The sequence below is a fragment of the Streptopelia decaocto genome (genome assembly GCF_964273445.1).
Source record: "Streptopelia decaocto genome assembly, chromosome: 3".
Taxonomy (NCBI): domain Eukaryota; kingdom Metazoa; phylum Chordata; class Aves; order Columbiformes; family Columbidae; genus Streptopelia; species Streptopelia decaocto.
Genome location: NC_138656.1, coordinates 84,995,115 through 85,013,401, shown reverse-complemented (window position 1 = coordinate 85,013,401; position 18,287 = coordinate 84,995,115). Strand labels below are relative to the sequence as shown.

Here is an 18,287-nt window from a genome sequence, read left to right as displayed (position 1 = left end):
ACCACTCTTTCAAGCAGCTTGGAAAAAATCATGCTATTTAGAAACTGAAAATCTCTAAGTATTGCTAAAGAAGTTAGCACCATCTATTCTCATTAAAGTTGTCAGGTGAAAGATCCTCAGGGTTTACAGAGCTGGAACAGAAAGGAGATCACTGGATCTATATTTGAGCTGTTATTCCACTGCCACATTATAGGGGAAGACGATATCCTACACAAAAAAGATACTGAAGGTATTTATGGGGATCTGATGACAAATGACCGAGATCAGAGCAGGCTAAATGCATCTGCTTTCACCTCTTGGAAGCTACACAAGCATTAAGGATGGAGATCACCCCAAACTCCTGGACATCATTTATGAAAATATGAAAAGACCCACAAACACAAATCAGATTGCAGAAACTGAATAAAAGACTGCATGTGGCTATACTTCTGAGGAAGACCGACAGCTGCTATGACAACCATTTTGTTGAAAAGCTTCCCTTCCATTTCTTCAAGACTACATTCTAGTTGAATCTTTCTGATTTGGGGTGAGTAACTTCATCCTGCAAGGAAAGAGAATTCCCTGTGGGAGATGGGTCTCTAAACAACTAGGGAAACTTCCAGACACTGTTTGGTCTGCTGTAGCCATGGCTACGCTCAGACCTGCAGGGTAAGTGGCACCATGCTTCTTACAAAGGGAAATGACATTTTATAATTAGTTTATTTTCCATCTGGGAGTTTGTCCTTCATAATGCGTTTCAGACACAGGAATAAAACTCAGCCAGGCTCGTAACAGAAACATAGTTCCTGTGGGTAGCCAAATCCCTGACATCACAAAGACAAGGGCTATTTGAATCCACCACCATGCATTTAGTCCCTGAAATAAGACCTAGGTCCTGAGAATGACTCAAGAACAACTTCTGGAAAACTCAAGCTCCTAATGCTCGGCTTGAAGTGTCACTGCAAACTGTCAGAAATGAAGATGGATAAACTCCCATTTTTTGATGCTGAGGTGACAACACAAATAAACATGAGGGGGGTAAAGAGGCAGCTGAGCATCCAGGACCCTCCTTGGGAACCTCTCTCCAGCAGTTCTTCTGACTTCAGTCTCCCTGCAAGGATGGGAGCCAGTGCACTTACTGCCCTAGAGAAAGTTATTTTCCAGTGCTCTCTTCCTGGCAGGAAATAGAGCAACCCAAGGAGCAGCATCCATTGCATCAGACCTGTGTGTCTTTCTTCTTGGGAGGGAAGGGACAAGAAGCCTGACTAGAGTCAGCACTGGGGGAATCCCCCTTGCTGACATTTCCCACCCTCAATCTTTTCCTTTTGCCAGCTGCTGCAAATGATTCAGATGGAAAAGCAGAGTCAGGGAGACAACTTCCCTCTAAAAGTAAATGCAGCCCTGAGACTGCAAAGAAAGTCAGTAGGATATTTAACTGAGTTGTCAATTTAAGAACTGAAATAAAGTTTGACATTTATCAAGCAAGCTCTGCTGCACACAGAAACAGTGGAGCAGTTGTCACTGCAGCGACAAAAAAACTGAGGGAAGCACAGTCCAGGCTTGAGCTTTGACATTTTCCCAAAGATCTGACGTGAATATTTTATATGGGAAAGCCATTCACATACTAAACTATGAAAAAACAACCCCTGAAGACTGAGCATCTAAATAAAGCGTGAAGCATAAATGAGAAGGGAAAGGTTAAGGGCAAAGATAGCTCACCAGAAACCCATGCTGAGGAAACTCAAGGCAAAATGTGACCTGTACTGAACATCTTCAAATATCACAGGAAAGCTGACATATATATATATATATTTTTTTCCCCCCTCTGGTACCTCAATTAAGATCTTTCTGGGTTGTCAGCCTAACAAGAGTGAAGAGAAGAGAAGGAGTCTGTTACCTTGAATGTCATCATTGAAAGTGCAATACTTGTTACGGTACTTATGCAGGAGGCGGAATGCATTAGCATTAGCAAAATCCTCAAACTGAATGAGGCAGTTCATGCCATACCTAGAAAGACAGAAAAACATGCATTGCATTAAAAATAATACATAATTGTAAATTAAAAAGCTTTGCAGTCACGTTTTGAATATGAGTATAATATGACTTAAAAATCTACTGATACATTTCTGTTATATTCTGTATCTTTACATTCATATGAGCAATCAGCTAGTGAGCAAAAAGCCCACGTCCCCATAAGACAGGTAGTAAAAAGGTAACCCATTCAGAACATGGATTTTATTTTATCATGATTATGGAGGCCAGCAGCACAATACCACTCATAATGCAATGCTTGACCATTCTCATTATTAAAAAAGAGGTATTGATCAGAAACACAGTTAATCCAGATAAATGATAAACATGTCAGAACACTTCAAGGAAGGAAAGTGATAGCTGCAAATTTGTACTGAGTTATGCTTGGCTAACATACACGAAAACTTTGGGTATATGCAGAAACAAGGTTACCTACATTTCTAACATCTACTGTTTCACTCAATTGTCAAATCTGATTTTCTGATATGAATACTAGATGTTTCTTAAACAGTATACTAAGAATCAGTTTTATCTTCCATTTCAATGTTTTCTCATCCTCCTAGGTAATGAAGCAATTCAAATTTACATTTCCTTAGTACTTTGAAATCTCTATATACTGTATTTTAAAAATATGCAGTTGCATCAGATGAATAATTTCTATCATTTAGCTGATATGACTATTTAGGTCAGTTCAACAGCATGGGTAAATAACTTTTGATAAACCTTGTGACAACAGCCTCAAAATTAATGCAAATCACTTCATTTCTTAGAAACAATTTACTGTTACCTTGCTGCCTTGGACCCACTGCATACCAACAGGGAGCAAACAGTAGCATTTTTCTACTATAGGCAGGTGCCTATTTTGACCTCAACAGGCATGAGGCACCTCAAACACATCTAAAAATTACCAAAGAGAGGAACACAGGAGTATGTTTAAAGAACAAGGAGACTCCAGATTCTTGACACTGGACTAACACGCCAATTCTTAACAAGTAAAAAAATTGCCCCGGTGTGCCAATAAGGTTATTCCTAAAATGAAAGTTAATAATGTTTAATTAATTTAATATTACTACTATGCATCCTCCAGTTCTCAGATTAATTGCATGATAGTAGTGTCTCTGGATTACTTGCTTAAGATTCACGTATGGCACTTTCAAATACTTAAAACAAACAACCAAACCAAACAAACAAAACACACGCTCAAAACAAACAAACAAAACGACGCCAAAGACACTTCTAGACAAAGACTATATAAAGACTGAATTTAAGATCAGAGTACACTGGCAACAGGAAAAACAAGCAAACAAACAAACCAACCCACACAGTGTGACTTGAATACTGTTAATCTCATATGGGGAAAAAATAAGTAAAAACACAAGAAGATTAAAATACAGGGTCAGTACTAAAACTGTCTGTACAAGTTTGGATCTGGAAATATGACATCGACATTATCCCTCCCTAGAATAATATTACAAGAAAAGTTATTTTTTAAAAAGTATTTTAAACTTACATAAACAGCCTAAGGAACTATTTGATTAAAACTTTTTGAAAAATTGCATGAAGTTGTTATTAAAATATTACCACCAGGGTCTAACAGGGCAAGATCTTAACAGTACACATCTTATTTGAGCTAAGGGAGGTTTTTCCATATCTACCAACAGCACAAATCCAAGAGAGACAGTCAAGCAGTTCCTGCTTCATCCCCAAAATCCATCCGTACATATACTGAGCAGTTCAGTATAAATAATCTACTCTAATGTTAATTAAGTTTTTCTTTGAACTGTGCATGTGTCTGGCAAGCATGTTAAGCAAAGCCATTAATATTAAAAAAAAAAGACAAAAATTCCTGTGACTAAATTAATTTCCATGGAAATGACATATTTACAGCCATGTTACAATTAGCCAAAACTACTAGGATTCCACTGGCAGGAATGGTAATCCCTGCTGAAAATACATACATTTTCAGGCTTTATGGAAAAACCTGGACTACTTCAGCAGCACAATGACAAGCAACTCTTGAAAAGATAATTTGGCAAAGCAGTAATTCAGTGCAGTAAACTGCAACCAAGTTCAAATAAGAAACTGGAACTATGTTTCAATAACAAATTTAAATTTCTAGCCTGATTCAGTATCTGACATGAATTTCTGTGATTCCACAAGGGTCCAGGAGTTAGCAGTTGGATAATAATATGAAACAAATGAGATTAACACTCTGGAATCCTGGAGCTTGGTTAGAAGTGTTTCCTAGATGTCATTAAGCCAGTGTCTGTTTCTTTACCATATATAACATTCCATTTTCTCATCTGCATTTCATTTTTCTTCATTTTCTTACCCATTGCCTTTGTAGATATGGATCAAAACTCCCTAGGAATTCTATTAAATCAGTGTCACTGTAGAAAACACTCCTCCTGTACTGGGCACACTATACATACTAGTTGTCTGTGCAAAATATCATGACTGTTTAATTAAAACAGAAAAAAAAATGCGGGCAGTCTAATTCTGGGCCTCTGAGATTTTTGTATTATAGCAGAAAGATTTCTAAGCAGCATCCTCATTCATTGCAAGTGTTATACATGACACCCAGGTAAAAACCTGAGACTAGAATCATAGAACGTCTTGAGTTGGAAGGGACCCAGAAGGATCATCGAGTCCACCTCGATGCACATGACAACCCCAGAGTTCACACCATGTGTCTGAGGGTGTTGTCCAGTCTCTTCTTGAACACTGTCAGGCTTGAGGCTGTGACACCTCCCTGAGGAGCCTGTTCCAGTGCTCCAGCACCTCTGGGTGAAGAACCCTTTCCTAATGTCCAACCTAAACCTCTGCTGGCACATCTTCCTGCCACTCCCTCAGGTTCTGTTATTGGTCACTAAAGAGAAGAGATCAGCCCCTACCCTTCCTTCGCCCCTTGTGAGGAAGCTGTAGAGCCCCATGAGGTCTCCCCTCAGTCTCCTCTTCTCCAGGCTGAACAAACCAAGTGACTTCAGCCATTCCTCATACAGCTTTCCCTCCAAAACCTTCAAAAACTCCATAGCCCTCTTCTGGACACTCTCCAGTAGTCTAATATCTTTTTTATCCTGTGGCTCCCAGAACTGCACCCAGTGCTCCACGTGAGGCCACAGAGCAGAGTGGGACAATCACCACCCTCGCCCGGCTGACAATGCTGTGCCTGATGCACCCAGGACATGGTTGCCCTCTTGGCTGGCACAGCACACTGTTGGCTCATGTTCAACTTGCCATCGGCCAGAACTCCCAGATCCCTCTCTGCAGAGCTGCTTTCCAGCATTGTGTCCCCCAGTCTGTATGTACAGCCAGGGCTGCCATGTCCCAAGTGCAAAATCCGGCACTTGCCCTTGTTGAACTTCACACAGTTGGTGATTGCCCAGTTCTCCAATTTGTCCATATCCCTCTGCAGGGCCTCTCTGATCCCTTTGCAAGGCCCCTCTGCCCTCAAGAGTGTTGACAGCTCCTCCGAATATTGTGTCATCAGCAAACTTAGTATTCCCACAAGTCCTGTGTCTAAGCCATTTATGAAGACATTGAATACCTTAGGAAAATTTCAACTTCCTGTTTGAAATTTGGAGACATACACATTTAAAATGCAACCGAAAATGCTTTTAATTTGAACGTGTCATTAACAATCGAGTTACAGGAGTGAGCAGACCTTGTATGCGGCTACAATGCTGCAGCATGAGTCACATGTAGCATACCACACCTTACCGCTTGCCCAAAGCAAAGACAACATTTCCCCAGCTATCACTACTCCTGACCCAGGGATACACAGGGGATAACTGGGGAAATGGAGAAACAAATAACTAACATGTATGTTTGTATCGAAAGGGGGTACAAATAAACCAAAGAGATAACTTACCCAGTGAGCATCAACCATCTTAACCAGAATACTTGAAGAAATGAAGGATCTAGTCCTAGACTACCAAAACTAAGAAAATAAACAAAAATCTGGGAGACATTTCTACTCAGCATGCAACCATAACAAATGACCTAGTGAATTCTTAATTATTTTCTTGCTCTGGAAAACAGTTCTCTGAGAGCAACAGCTTGGCTTGAGTTGCCTGGCTAGGGCTGCTGGATTCTTGAAGGCGAATATTTTGTAGCTGTGAATTCCTCTCTCCTGCCCGTTTGGAATCTGTCACTGTGGTAGCTGATTAAACACACATAAATCATCCCTAGAAAATGATAATCCAGGTCACTGTTCCCTCTTGTTTATCCTGTTTTGTCACCCACATATTTTTGTGTACTCGGAACTTGGTCTCCTGCTCAAAGTCCCACAGGCAGTCTGAATCGTGATGCAACTGGACAGGAGTTCAAAGCCATCTTTCCTTTTTCTGTCATGGACAGAAGACACGGACAAAAGCAGTGGCCACCATGCAACATCAGGTTTGTTATCAAGCATGGGAGGCAACCACTGGACAATGGATTAAAAAGAACCATCCCACTGAACGTGTGGTTGCCAGAAAACACTGTTTCTAATACTTCTGCCAATTTACAACACGTTTTGTGTAACATCCTTTGTTTAGTTTTCCCCATTTATAAATAATTTATATTCCATTTTCTGTGACAACAATGTTAATCTTTCAAATCATTCTACAGATTATATCTTTATGTAACACACTGGAGAAAAACGTCCACAGCTCTTTAACCATCTCAAATATACAGTATGAGCATTCCAGCAACCCAGCGCTCTTAAGAACCTTAAAGACTGAAACCCCTGAAGAATCCAGTGGGAGCTATAAAAGTTTGGGCATCATTTTGAATTCAAACCATATGATCAGTAAAATCTATGCTTACTTCTACGGCTAAGAAATTTTCTGGAAATATATTTGGATCATTTGTTTTTACTGCCAGCCATTGTTTTGGAAACCTTCCTAAAAGAACAAGTAGTTGCTTTTTAGGTTTTTAGAGCTTCCAAAATCCTATTTGGCTATTTTCATTGTCCATGCCTTAGAAACCATCCAAAGTGGTTGCTGAAACCTATTCCTGAGCAAGAGCAAAACCAAAATGATAGCAACATTGGCATTCTGTCCTTTGCCTCGTGCGTCACACAGCTGCTCCACCAGCCAGAACCATTTATGGTGCACCAGGATGCTGGGGAAATCTTCTCCTTCCTCCCCACACCAAACGCTTTAAGCTTGTTCCTTTCCATATAGCCCACTGCTCAGAATAGATTTAAAGCATCATGGCCACTGCTGGAGTCTCCTCTTTGGGCCAGGGCTTTCACAAGAGGCTGTCTTCCCACCTTCCCTCCTGACAGCTGTTATGACCTGGATACCTTCTCTTCCCGCTCTCCCCCAAGCTCTCTCTTAACGTCATTTCATAAAGCAACTAAACTGCTCAAATGAGGTCATGCATCCATCCTAGCACCTCTTCCAGTACAATTTAACCTGCTGGTTAAATTCAAACAAATTTGGACAAGGGTGATAGAGTTTTCTGCAACAACTGCTTCCTATATGTTCTGTGCAAAAACGTGGCCAAGATGAGAAACGTTCCAGCAAGAGCTGCAGCCACCCTGCAGCAGATGTTACTACTCATGCTGCCTAACAGCCTGATGTGCTACAGCTGCACAGGACAAAAATCTGTTCAAGGTGTACCAGCAGAGGTTTTATTAAATTACAGATAATTTTTTTCTCTCTGTCCTGATTTGGACAGGCAAGTTGGAGACAGGACATTCTTCACAGGAAGAGATTTTTCTAAAGAACTTAATAGAAACTGTCAGCATCTCTGTTTTCCACATGAATGACCCTGTTTAAATTTCCTTTCCTCCCCTCTGCAGGCAGATATTGTTTTTAATTTACCAGCTGAAAATATTTACTTTCTTAGGAGTATTTTTCATAGCTGTTTTCTGTTTCCAAACCTAACCTTGCTCTGATGAGCTCAGTACATATCCAAACTAGCCATGATGGTAGGGGAGGCGGCAGAATTTAGCACCCACCCTAGTACTAGCAGCAGACCCTTGGTTTCATGTTCTCCTTAAGGAAATATAATTCTACAAAAACTTTCCATGTTATTATTCCTTGGCATGACCACAGTGCTACAGCGTCTGCAGTGCAGCCCTGCTTTGTATCAGTGCTTCTAACACTCCTCTACTTGCTTCTTCCCCCTCCAGAACAGGTCTGGTGTTCATCTCTGTGGCCTTTCTGTCCCAGGAGTAGTGAGGAGAATGGGCTGGAGACGGCTCATAATTTCCCCTTCCCCCCCTCCCACCCCAACAGCACTGCTACATGTGTGGACATCACAGGCTTTGGGAATAGCAAGGCTCAGGAGCAGAACGGTGCTGAATTAGGAAGGTCTTGGTGGTGGTGGTCCTAGAAGGTGCTGCTCATCAGTAGAGAAGCAAGACCAGATTACCCATCCACAGTCAGGCACAACTCAGATAAAGGGCTTCTCTTATGCAAAAAGGTAATTAAATGGAAAGATTTTCTGGCATACTAACATAAACAATTACTACAAGAAAAATATGGTTTGTTTTTTTAACTTAATTTTTCATCACACTCTGTAGCAAGGACTGCTTGCTCTTTAAGTTGAAGTCTTGGAAGTCCATCCTACTGAAACATTAGGTTGAAAACACTTCTAAACATACCCTGTCTAATTTTTTGTGCATTTTCAAAGTGCTGTTAAAGGACTGACAATCACTAGAGAATCTGACCTAGATTTTTTCTACTTCAATAGCTGATTGAACTAATGATCGGATGTGTCAGGGCTGTAAAATATAAAGGCTGTGAAATAATTAGGCATAAGTTACCACTGTTGTAAAGAATCATTTCTTCTTGTTGCAAAATATTCATGTTTCATTTTAGATTTAGATATTTGTTCTAAAGTACTTCAAGCAATAATGTTGTTAGGAACTGGGCTTGATCTTAACTTTGACTTTTCCAGTGCCCGTGTATAATTTTGTATGAGAAATACAAAGGCTGGTATGAATGAAGTATGAATGGAAATGTATGCACTACTGGAAGCAGCAGCACAACAAAGGTGAAAACAGTGGCGCATGTGGATAACAAAGGACAAAACTGACTGCAGGAAAATTAAACATGTCTTGTTTACATCAAGACAAGCAGCCTGAGCTTTGGTAAGGCTACAGCACAGACAAGGCTTGGACCAGGACTCTGCACCTTGACAAGAGCAGAAGAGCAACAATAGCAATTGGCTGTCAATCACAGCACATCACATCTGCCACTCCTCATCCCATGGGCACAGCAAGAAGTCATACTACAGTCCAAAGAAATTCAACATGAGGACACAGAGACAAATGGACAGTAGACTTGACTAAAATTTATGGTGGCTGAAGTAAGTAAAGCCCTAAGGCAAAATAACAATGCCAGCATAGCTTTTGGATCCTAAAGGCATAAAATGCCCATATAAGATCAGGTTTATCACAACTCATCACCAGAAGCCCAGAAAAAGCACCGAGGACTTGACAGCAAGGGCCCTTTCACCTTCAGTGTTGCACATCTTGGCCAGACCACATGAACACAGACATCCTGATGCTTTTAGTGCGCAGGTATGAGACTGAGTAAAATCAACTTGTTTAGAGATTTTGTAACACAAAACCACCTCTCTCTTCCATACGGTCTTGCACTGAGTGCTGTAAAATTAATTTCCTATGGTGGACTGCGTCAAGTTGCCTCCTCTCCCCTGTGAAAGACTCACCTCGGCAGGGAGGTGTCTGGATGACACAGTGCTGAGACACAGCACAATGCATGTTATACAAATAAATTATATTTTTGAAATTTCATGAAGTCAGATGCTGAGTCAAACTCCTACACTCAGTTCTTGACATACACAAGCATCAGTCTCAGCAGACTATATCACAGCCATGAAAAAACATACCACGCAAGCTTCTGCAAACGCAGTGCTATGTGGGTTTGGCTAATGCTCAGGTTAAATCTGAGGAAGAAAAATATAACAAATTTTGGTAGTTTTCCTCCTAAAAAAACCCAACCAAACAAACAAAACAAAACATGTGGGTTTGAAGTAAACAGCAAATTGAATTACTGTGACATTTTCTCATGAATTTGTATTTGTTCACTTGTCACCTGATCCTAACCCCACCTAAGTCCAAAGTAAAACTCCAGGAGCTTGAAAATGTAATTCTACCTCTCGTAGCTATTCTACTGCTTTTTTCCAGTGTTACCCTTAGCTGCTTTAACTGTGACTTAGACCAAAGAACAATCTCATATTACCTTCAGTTTTGTATTCACTAAAAAGAGACGAGTGCAGATTTGAGAGAGATGACATGAGATTGTTTTTTTTTCAGCCTCTTCAGTTCTTCTTCAGAGACTTGGCACTGTGACACTTTTGGCTGAGGGAGGGAAGGATACTGAGCAGATGGATTGGTCAAGTGTCTGTGCAGGCTAAATCAGAAAAAACAGAGCATCAAGAAAGAAATCCAGCTCAGCTGGAAATAGTGAGTAGCTCTAATCCTCACGAATCTTTAGCTGCAGCTAAAGGTATGTGTCAAGTCTTGCCTTCCCAAAAGAGTGGTCCTCAGTATGCCCTTCAATATCACTTTTTTGTTTTAATTTTAATTGAATGGCTTTACCCTAAACCAAAAAAGAGCTGTCGTTATCAAAAAAAGAGTATATAGAATACTGCATGATAAGTCACCCAGTACAGCTTAAATCATTTGAATCTGTTTTCAAATGGATGTTTCCTGGTCACTTAATGACTGCAATCTTTACACATTTGTTAAAAAAATCAATTATTATTACTGTTTTAGATTGTCAGGAATTTTACTTTGCTGAGAAAAGCATCAGAAAGCCACAGCTGTGAGGTTTCCCCTGTGCTGGCATGCACCTGCACATTTCACAAATAAGATTTTTAATGTTCTAAATTTTGACAAAAGTTATCAAAAAGAAATGAGTGCAGCAGCGTTTCCACAGTGGTCAACAACAGCATAGGACTGTCACAGGGAAGTCCACAATACATCTTCTATGATGAAAGATACTACGTTATCTATATCACCATACATCATTATTGTGATTAGTGGAACCATCTATTCCAAGAAGCCTGCATTCCTGTGTCTGGACATGAAATGTTTCTCTGGGCAAGATTTCAGATCTCTGTATTAAAATGAGAGCTGCACTTGGAAAAGGTAAAGGTTCCTAATTGGCTGCACAAATTAGATTTGCATTAACTGTGTGTACTTTAAGGTGTCATTTTGCTTATACAAACTACATCTTATTTTTTGAGAATGAACCTTCATATATTCACTGCCCAGACGTTAATTTTCCCTACTTTCCAAAAAGGGGAACAGGGTTTGTATTACAGCAACAAAAATAAAAAGAGACCCCGGGCTGATAATTCTACACCAGAAAGTTTCATAATAATTTTTCAATTGCATTTATTTAAATGCATCTAATAGCATTTAAAAATACTACTTCGATAAAGGCTAATTTATTAAAGTATTTACTTAAACATATGAGAATTTCAGGTTGAGTCAACAGGAGGATTATTCCTTTGCTTTAACTTAAGTGCATGCTTTGATGCCTTACTGATTGATTTATAGCAAATGCAATGCCTTTCTGGAAAAGATATTGTATCTTTTGCCAGATCCCAAAGATTGCTAAGTGGCTTTAGGAGATTAAAACAAGATGCCTGTATTTGCTTACAGATTTGATTATTTTTGTATGAGTTTTGATTATATTTTCTAGGAGTTTATAGATATTTTCCCTAAAATAAAAGATGCAGTTGGATAGACAAATTAGCACAACACCTGGGGCAGCACATCTGCTCTTTTCCCCTGCTACTTAAGCTATCATGAACAGATGGAAATCTTGCTTCCACCAGTGACAGCCTTCACCTTGACTGTTAAAAGGCAAAGAAGCAATGACCTTTCAGAAATGTCAAAGGGAGGTTTGGTAACAACAATGTTTAAAGTACTTCTGACAGATTAAATATGCTCCACAATCTTCGTTCTGTTTGATCATTTACGAAGCACACCTCTCCCTCCTCAAATTCTTGATGGTGTTTTTAAGGCATTAAAATAGTTTACATACCTGCAACATAAACTATACTTGAGAAAATAAGCATATTGGAGGCTAGACCCAATATAGAATTTAAGGAAGAAGGAGCTTACTATTTTCAAAGCTTTATTTAGACAGCATGCTGTTTGACCTGAGGAACTGTGAATATGGCAATGGAATATCACAGAATGGTTGAGGCTGGCGGGCACCTCTGGAAATCACCTCATCCACCCCACTGCTCAAGGAGGGCCAACTAAAACAGGCCGCACAGTCCAGACGGCTTTTGGATATCTTCAGGGACAGACACTCCACAACCTCTCTGGGCAGCCTCTGCCAATGCTTCGTCACCCTCACAATAAAAAGCTTTTTTCTTAAGCTCAGACTTCTCTTACATTTAAGCACAATGTTTGTGTCTATTTTTTCTTGTCTTGTCACCAGGCATCACTTTCAAACCACCTGGCTCTTTACACTTTCCCTTCCAATATTTGTCCACACCGATGAGATGTCTCTGAGCTGCTTCTTCTCTGGGCTGAACAGCCCCAGATCTCAGTCTCTCCTCACAGGAAAGATGCTCCAGTCCATCATCTTGGTGGCCCTTCACTAGTCACTCTCCAGTAGTTCTTCTGTATCCTCCCGGGAAGGCCAGAACTAGATACAGCACTCCAGGTGAATATGGATGATAAAATCTAACCATATAATGTATAGAGCAATAATTATTTGACACAATACAAAGATCTATTTCTTCTCCAATTAGGCAGAACAAATCTTGCAGTGTGACAAATAATTTATATGTAATTAATGAGACTAAATGAAAATGAGGGTAGGATAGTATTTGGCCGGTTGTTCAGTGCCAAACCCACTTCCATCTACACTAATGTCTTTAGAACTAGATTCAGATGATCCACACTATAATTATGAACAAAGCTCTTCATTGTACACGAAATCAGTAACTCCACTCTGCTTAGACTTGATGCCGGTCTTTACTCAACATCACTAATTGAAGGGGGTAAAAGCAGTATAAATATAAGCCAGAACAGTTACATTTCTAAGCATTTTCCAGCTTTCCTCCCTTATGGATTACAACAGCTTCACTGGCTCTCTATACAGCGCACTAACTGTGAGGGGTTGAGTGCTTTTAAATCTCAGTGCCTTGAGTTGGAGGTACCTGACACATCCCAGGCTTGGATCTGAAGAACAGAATTCCTTCTTTCACAATGGTTCCACAGCAAACACAGCATGCTGTACTGCCTTTGCACTGTAATCTCAGTTATGTATGAAACCTTGAACTGGAAACCTCTGTACTTCACAATGGAGCTATTATTCCAGGGTGCAGAAAAGATTCACCTTTATTATATTTACTGCAGGATCAACTTCAATGGAGAACTGCCAGGATCAGACAAAATCCTGGGACTTCAGGAAGGATATCGGAGAAGCCATTTGGGACTAGATACTCTCATGGTACTTTAGGGTAAAGAAGCTGATTCTTTAAATCTCTTATCTACCCAAGGCTGAGAGAAAGTAGGCTGCAAGATAATTTTTGGTTGGGTTTTAAAATCACTTAATTTCAAGTTTCTACAGTTAAAAACTAAGTGGATAGCATGGTATATTCCTTAAGTCAATATTGATTTTCCTTAAGCATTTCTTGGAGGGAAGGTAAGCATACAACAGAAATTTATCTTAAGCATCCAGGAAGGATAGCTGGGAGTTCTGAGCGGCTCAGCAACCACTCAATTTTGTAGTATGTCCCACCCCATCCATTGGTAGCCAATATATTATACCAATGATAATTTATGCTAGAAATCATTTTTAGAATGCAGCTATTTCAAAACTGGGGAAGTAAAAAAAGCTCAAAATTAATTTGGAATCTCTTCAGGCAAAACCAATACTACTGACTCACAAAAGAGACTCGGGCATATGAAATGATTTTCCTAGATAGGTAAATGCATGGGTTGAGATCTAAATGATATTTCAGTGGGAGAAGATGGACAAGGGTTGAAAGAAGTGGCACATCTCATCTTAAGTACCTTGGGACAGAATTTCATCCTACACCTGGGATATATACCATAGTCTCAGGTGCTGTGGAATGAATGCCCTTGCAACCATACCCAGGGAGAGAAAATCAGCAGTATCTTCAGATGCTAGTTGTGGTTGCACAAACTTCTGCATTTTGGACAGAAATTTGGCAGCCTGGTCTCTTGTGACACACTTTCCTTCCAAAGTCAGTATATAGGATTCATCTCAGCATCTTCCAAAGAAGAGGAATCAGCTTCTAGCCATCATGCTTAGAGGAGACGCTGAAGGACCAAATCTCAGGAAACTGGCAAAATCTCCACATCTGTGTTTTGCCAGATTCCCCAGTATGGAGGTCAGCAGCATCAAAGACTAGAGCCCAGAAACAGGAATCCAAGGCTTCCTGCGAAAATCACTAAGTTGCATGTCCTTGAGCACAGTGAACCTTAGAGGTTTTCTGATCTTAAAGAGGAAGGGTAGATGACCTATGCCGGGCAACTCTTCAGTTCTACTCTGACTCAAAGGAGGAAGAAAGAAGCATGGAACATCTGCTTCATTGGTATCAATATAGTTGATGTGTTTTACGCCCAGCACACCATTAGAAAAATAAATCTGCCCAAACAAATCTTAACTTATCCTCTGTGATTTTAAAGTTCTTTATAATCATGCTGTGATGATATAGCATCTGCCACTATGCTGGTCAGAGATTTTTTTTTACGTATGAAGAAATAACCTTGACATTTATGATTGCTTGAAGTCAATCTCACTGTCTTTAGGGATGGTATTACTCCAGAAAACACTAGATCAGTGTGCCACAACTCTTCTGTAGTCTAAATCTTGTGTCAGATAAAAGCCCAAAGGATATCCAGACTCTTTTCCAAGAACACCACCTACATGGGCTTTAGGATATTTTTCTGCAATATATATTTTTTTCCATACCACTCTATTTTCATTCTTAAGATCATTCAGACAATTAAACTATACAACTACATCTCTGCTCTCCATTACATATAATCTAAATATAATGGGATAACAGGTCCAGGAGCAAATAAATAAAAGGAGATGGAGAGGAAGAAAAAGAGAGAGAAATAAGCATTTAGCCCTCCAGTGAGCCCTACAGGAATTAATGCTTAGGCACAATGTTACTAAATATTTATAATGACAAAAATATGGGAAAAAAATATTACTAATATAGTTTATACATGATGCAAAGATTGTCATAAAGTATGAAATGGGGTGCTACCTTGCAAGCTGGGCAATGACAGAAAAATATTTATTTCAATGTGGCCAAATATAAATTTATAAAGCAAGGATCAAAACTGAAGAACTCTATTCTGAAAAGATACATTTCAAAGAAAGTTATAGATAATGGACATACAATACTGCTCAGCATATATCACAGCCAAAAAAGCTCAAGACAAGCAAGGGCTGTACAGACAAGGGATTATCAGATATGGATGGAGTAATCTCACTTTTATATTTGGTAAAGTATAACCAGTGCTATAGTGTTTTGACCATTTCTGATGTCTATAATTAAAGAATTAAACATCAAAAGCAAGTGACTGCGACCAAATGACACATTTCATGCAGAAGGTCAAACTGGTTTACAGAACGTTTTCTGGCTTTATAAAGTTGCAGTACACTGAACATGGCTAGAAGAATACTTAAATAACATACAATTCCAAACATTCACTTAGGTCAACACACTCAGTGCTCTACAGGTTGGTTGAAAGGACATACAAAAGGTAGGTTTTGAACAGCAATCTGAAGGAAGCAAAATAAATCGTGTCACAGAATTAACAGGGGAAGCCATTCCACATATAAAGATGAAAAACAAAGTATTTTTAAGAAGAAAATGAAAAAAAAAAGAAAAAAAAAAGTTTGGCGGGTAGCAGCAATGAGGACATTATCTGAAGAGGAAGTGTGAACAAAGTGCAGGAGAGGAAGAAGAGTTTGGCACCAGCATTCAGACCACCTGGAAGAAAACCAAGTGTGTATCAGGAAAGACAGGAATTACTGTAATTCACAAGGGAGATTATCCAGGCCTACAAACTTTTTGAAATCTTTTCAAATCAAAGATTTGGAGATAGGGAGAGAAGCCAGAGAGTGGTAGTCAATGGTGCGGAGTCTAGTTGGAGGCCAGTATCTAGTGGAGTGCCTCAGGGGTCAGTGCTGGGGCCAATATTATTCAATATATTCATTAACGATTTGGACGAGGGAATTGAGTGTACTATCAGCAAGTTTGCTGATGACACCAAGCTGGGAGGAGTGGCTGACACGCCGGAGGGCTGTGCTGCCATCCAGCGGGACCTGGACAGGCTGGAGAGTTGGGCGGGGAATAATCTAATGAAATTTAACAAGGGCAAGTGTAGAGTCCTGCATCTGGGCAGGAACAACCCCAGGTTCCAGTATAGGTTGGGAGATTACATATTAGAGAGCAGTGTAGGGGAAAGGGACCTGGGGGTCCTGGTGGACAACAGGATGACCATGAGCCAGCACTGTGCCCTTGTGGCCAGGAAGGCCAATGGCATCCTGGGGTGTATTAGAAGGGGGGTGGTTAGTAGATCGAGAGAGGTCCTCCTTCCCCTCTACTCCACCCTGGTGAGACCACACCTGGAATATTGTGTCCAGTTCTGGGCCCCTCAGTTCAAGAAGGACAGGGAACTGCTGGAGAGGGTCCAGCGTAGGGCAACCAAGATGATTAAGGGAGTGGAGCACCTCCCTTATGAAGAAAGGCTGAGGGAGCTGGGTCTCTTTAGTTTGGAGAAGAGGAGACTAAGGGGGGACCTTATTAATGTTTATAAATATATAAAGGGTGAGTGCCATGGGGATGGAGCCAGGCTCTTCTCGGTGGCAAACAATGATAGGACAAGGGGTAATGGGATCAAGCTGGAACACAAGAGGTTCCACTTAAATTTGAGAAGAAACTTCTTCTCAGTGAGGGTGACAGAGCACTGGAACAGGCTGCCCAGGGAAGTGGTGGAGTCTCCTTCTCTGGAGACATTCAAAACCCGCCTGGACATGTTCCTGTGCGACCTCACCTAGGTGTTCCTGCTCCAGCAGGGGGATTGGACTAGATGATCTTTTGAGGTCCCTTCCAATCCCAAACATACTGTGATACTGTGATACTGTGATAAACGTAGAGAAGAACAATGCCCAGGGAAAGACATCAGATTCATCTTACACATCCTAGTGAGATAGAAAGCACTGCGAAAACGTGGACCTGTTGGACAGGCTGAGAGAGTTGGGGTTGTTCAGCCTGGAGAAGAGAAGGTTCTGGGGAGACCTTATTGTGGCTGTTCAGTTCTTAAAACAGGCCTATAAGGAGGATGGGGACAGACATTTTAGCAGGGCCTGTTACAACCAAAGGGTAATAGATTTAAACTCAAGAAGGAGACATTCAGGCTAGACATGAGGAAGAAATTTTTCACCATGAGCATTGCAAAACACTGGAACAGGTGACCAGAGAGGTGGTAGATGCCCCATCCCTGGAGACATTCAAGGCCAGGCTGGACGGGGCTCTGAGCAACCTGATCTAGTTGAAGATGTCCCTGCTCATTGCAGGAGGTTGGACGGGATGACCTTTGAAGGTCCCTTCCAACCCAAGCTATTATACGATTCTGTGATTCCCTCGCAAAAGCTGGGTGGGTTCTGTTCGAACAGCATTCCTAATCATCTTCCAGCTCAATGCTATTCAGCAGAAATTAAGCAGTAATAAAAATAGGTAACGCTAGCAGTGCACATCACATACCTCAAGCCAGAAAACATTACAAAAATGAATATAAGTATGTGTTCAGCCAAACTCTTTAGTTCCTGGGAATGGTGACCTGCTGTCCCTCAAAAAGCATCCTTCCTTCTTTCTGCCCTTCCCTGAGCAGTTATATGAAACAGCAAGTATCTGGATTATAGCTTCCATACCATGCCTTATTGTAAGAGGATCAGAGAGATTCTCTAAAGATAAATGCACCAGGCACTTTAGGGTCATGCCAGAAGATTGCCATTCTGTATTATTAAAAAGCATTTCCAGTCAGCTCTACAAGCAAAGTAGTAATCCAAGTTAACAAATACACATTTCATCTGTAGTTGCCACCAGCAAGCTAAAGTAAATAATAAACTTTCATAAGAAAAAATAAATAAATAAAAGTTCAGAAGGGCTCCACAGGCTTTACATAGTCACCTTTAAGAAAAACTTTCCCAAACTTGTGACGGTTGGCCTAAAACTGGAGCACTTCCTACTCCAATATAGAGTATTTTGCATCTCCCTTAGCACATGAGGCATTCTGA

General features: G+C 40.5%; 1 protein-coding gene across 1 annotated transcript in view; it reads right to left on the bottom strand.

Moving 5' to 3' along the window:
* ME1 (malic enzyme 1) overlaps nucleotides 1-18,287 on the bottom strand; it is a 168,661-nt gene that overhangs the window by 34,410 nt on the left and 115,964 nt on the right. Inside the window, exon 7 of the mRNA XM_082048817.1 lies at nucleotides 1,877-1,986. Within this exon, the coding sequence (XP_081904943.1) occupies nucleotides 1,877-1,986 (110 nt within the window). The remainder of the gene's footprint in view (nucleotides 1-1,876; nucleotides 1,987-18,287) is intronic.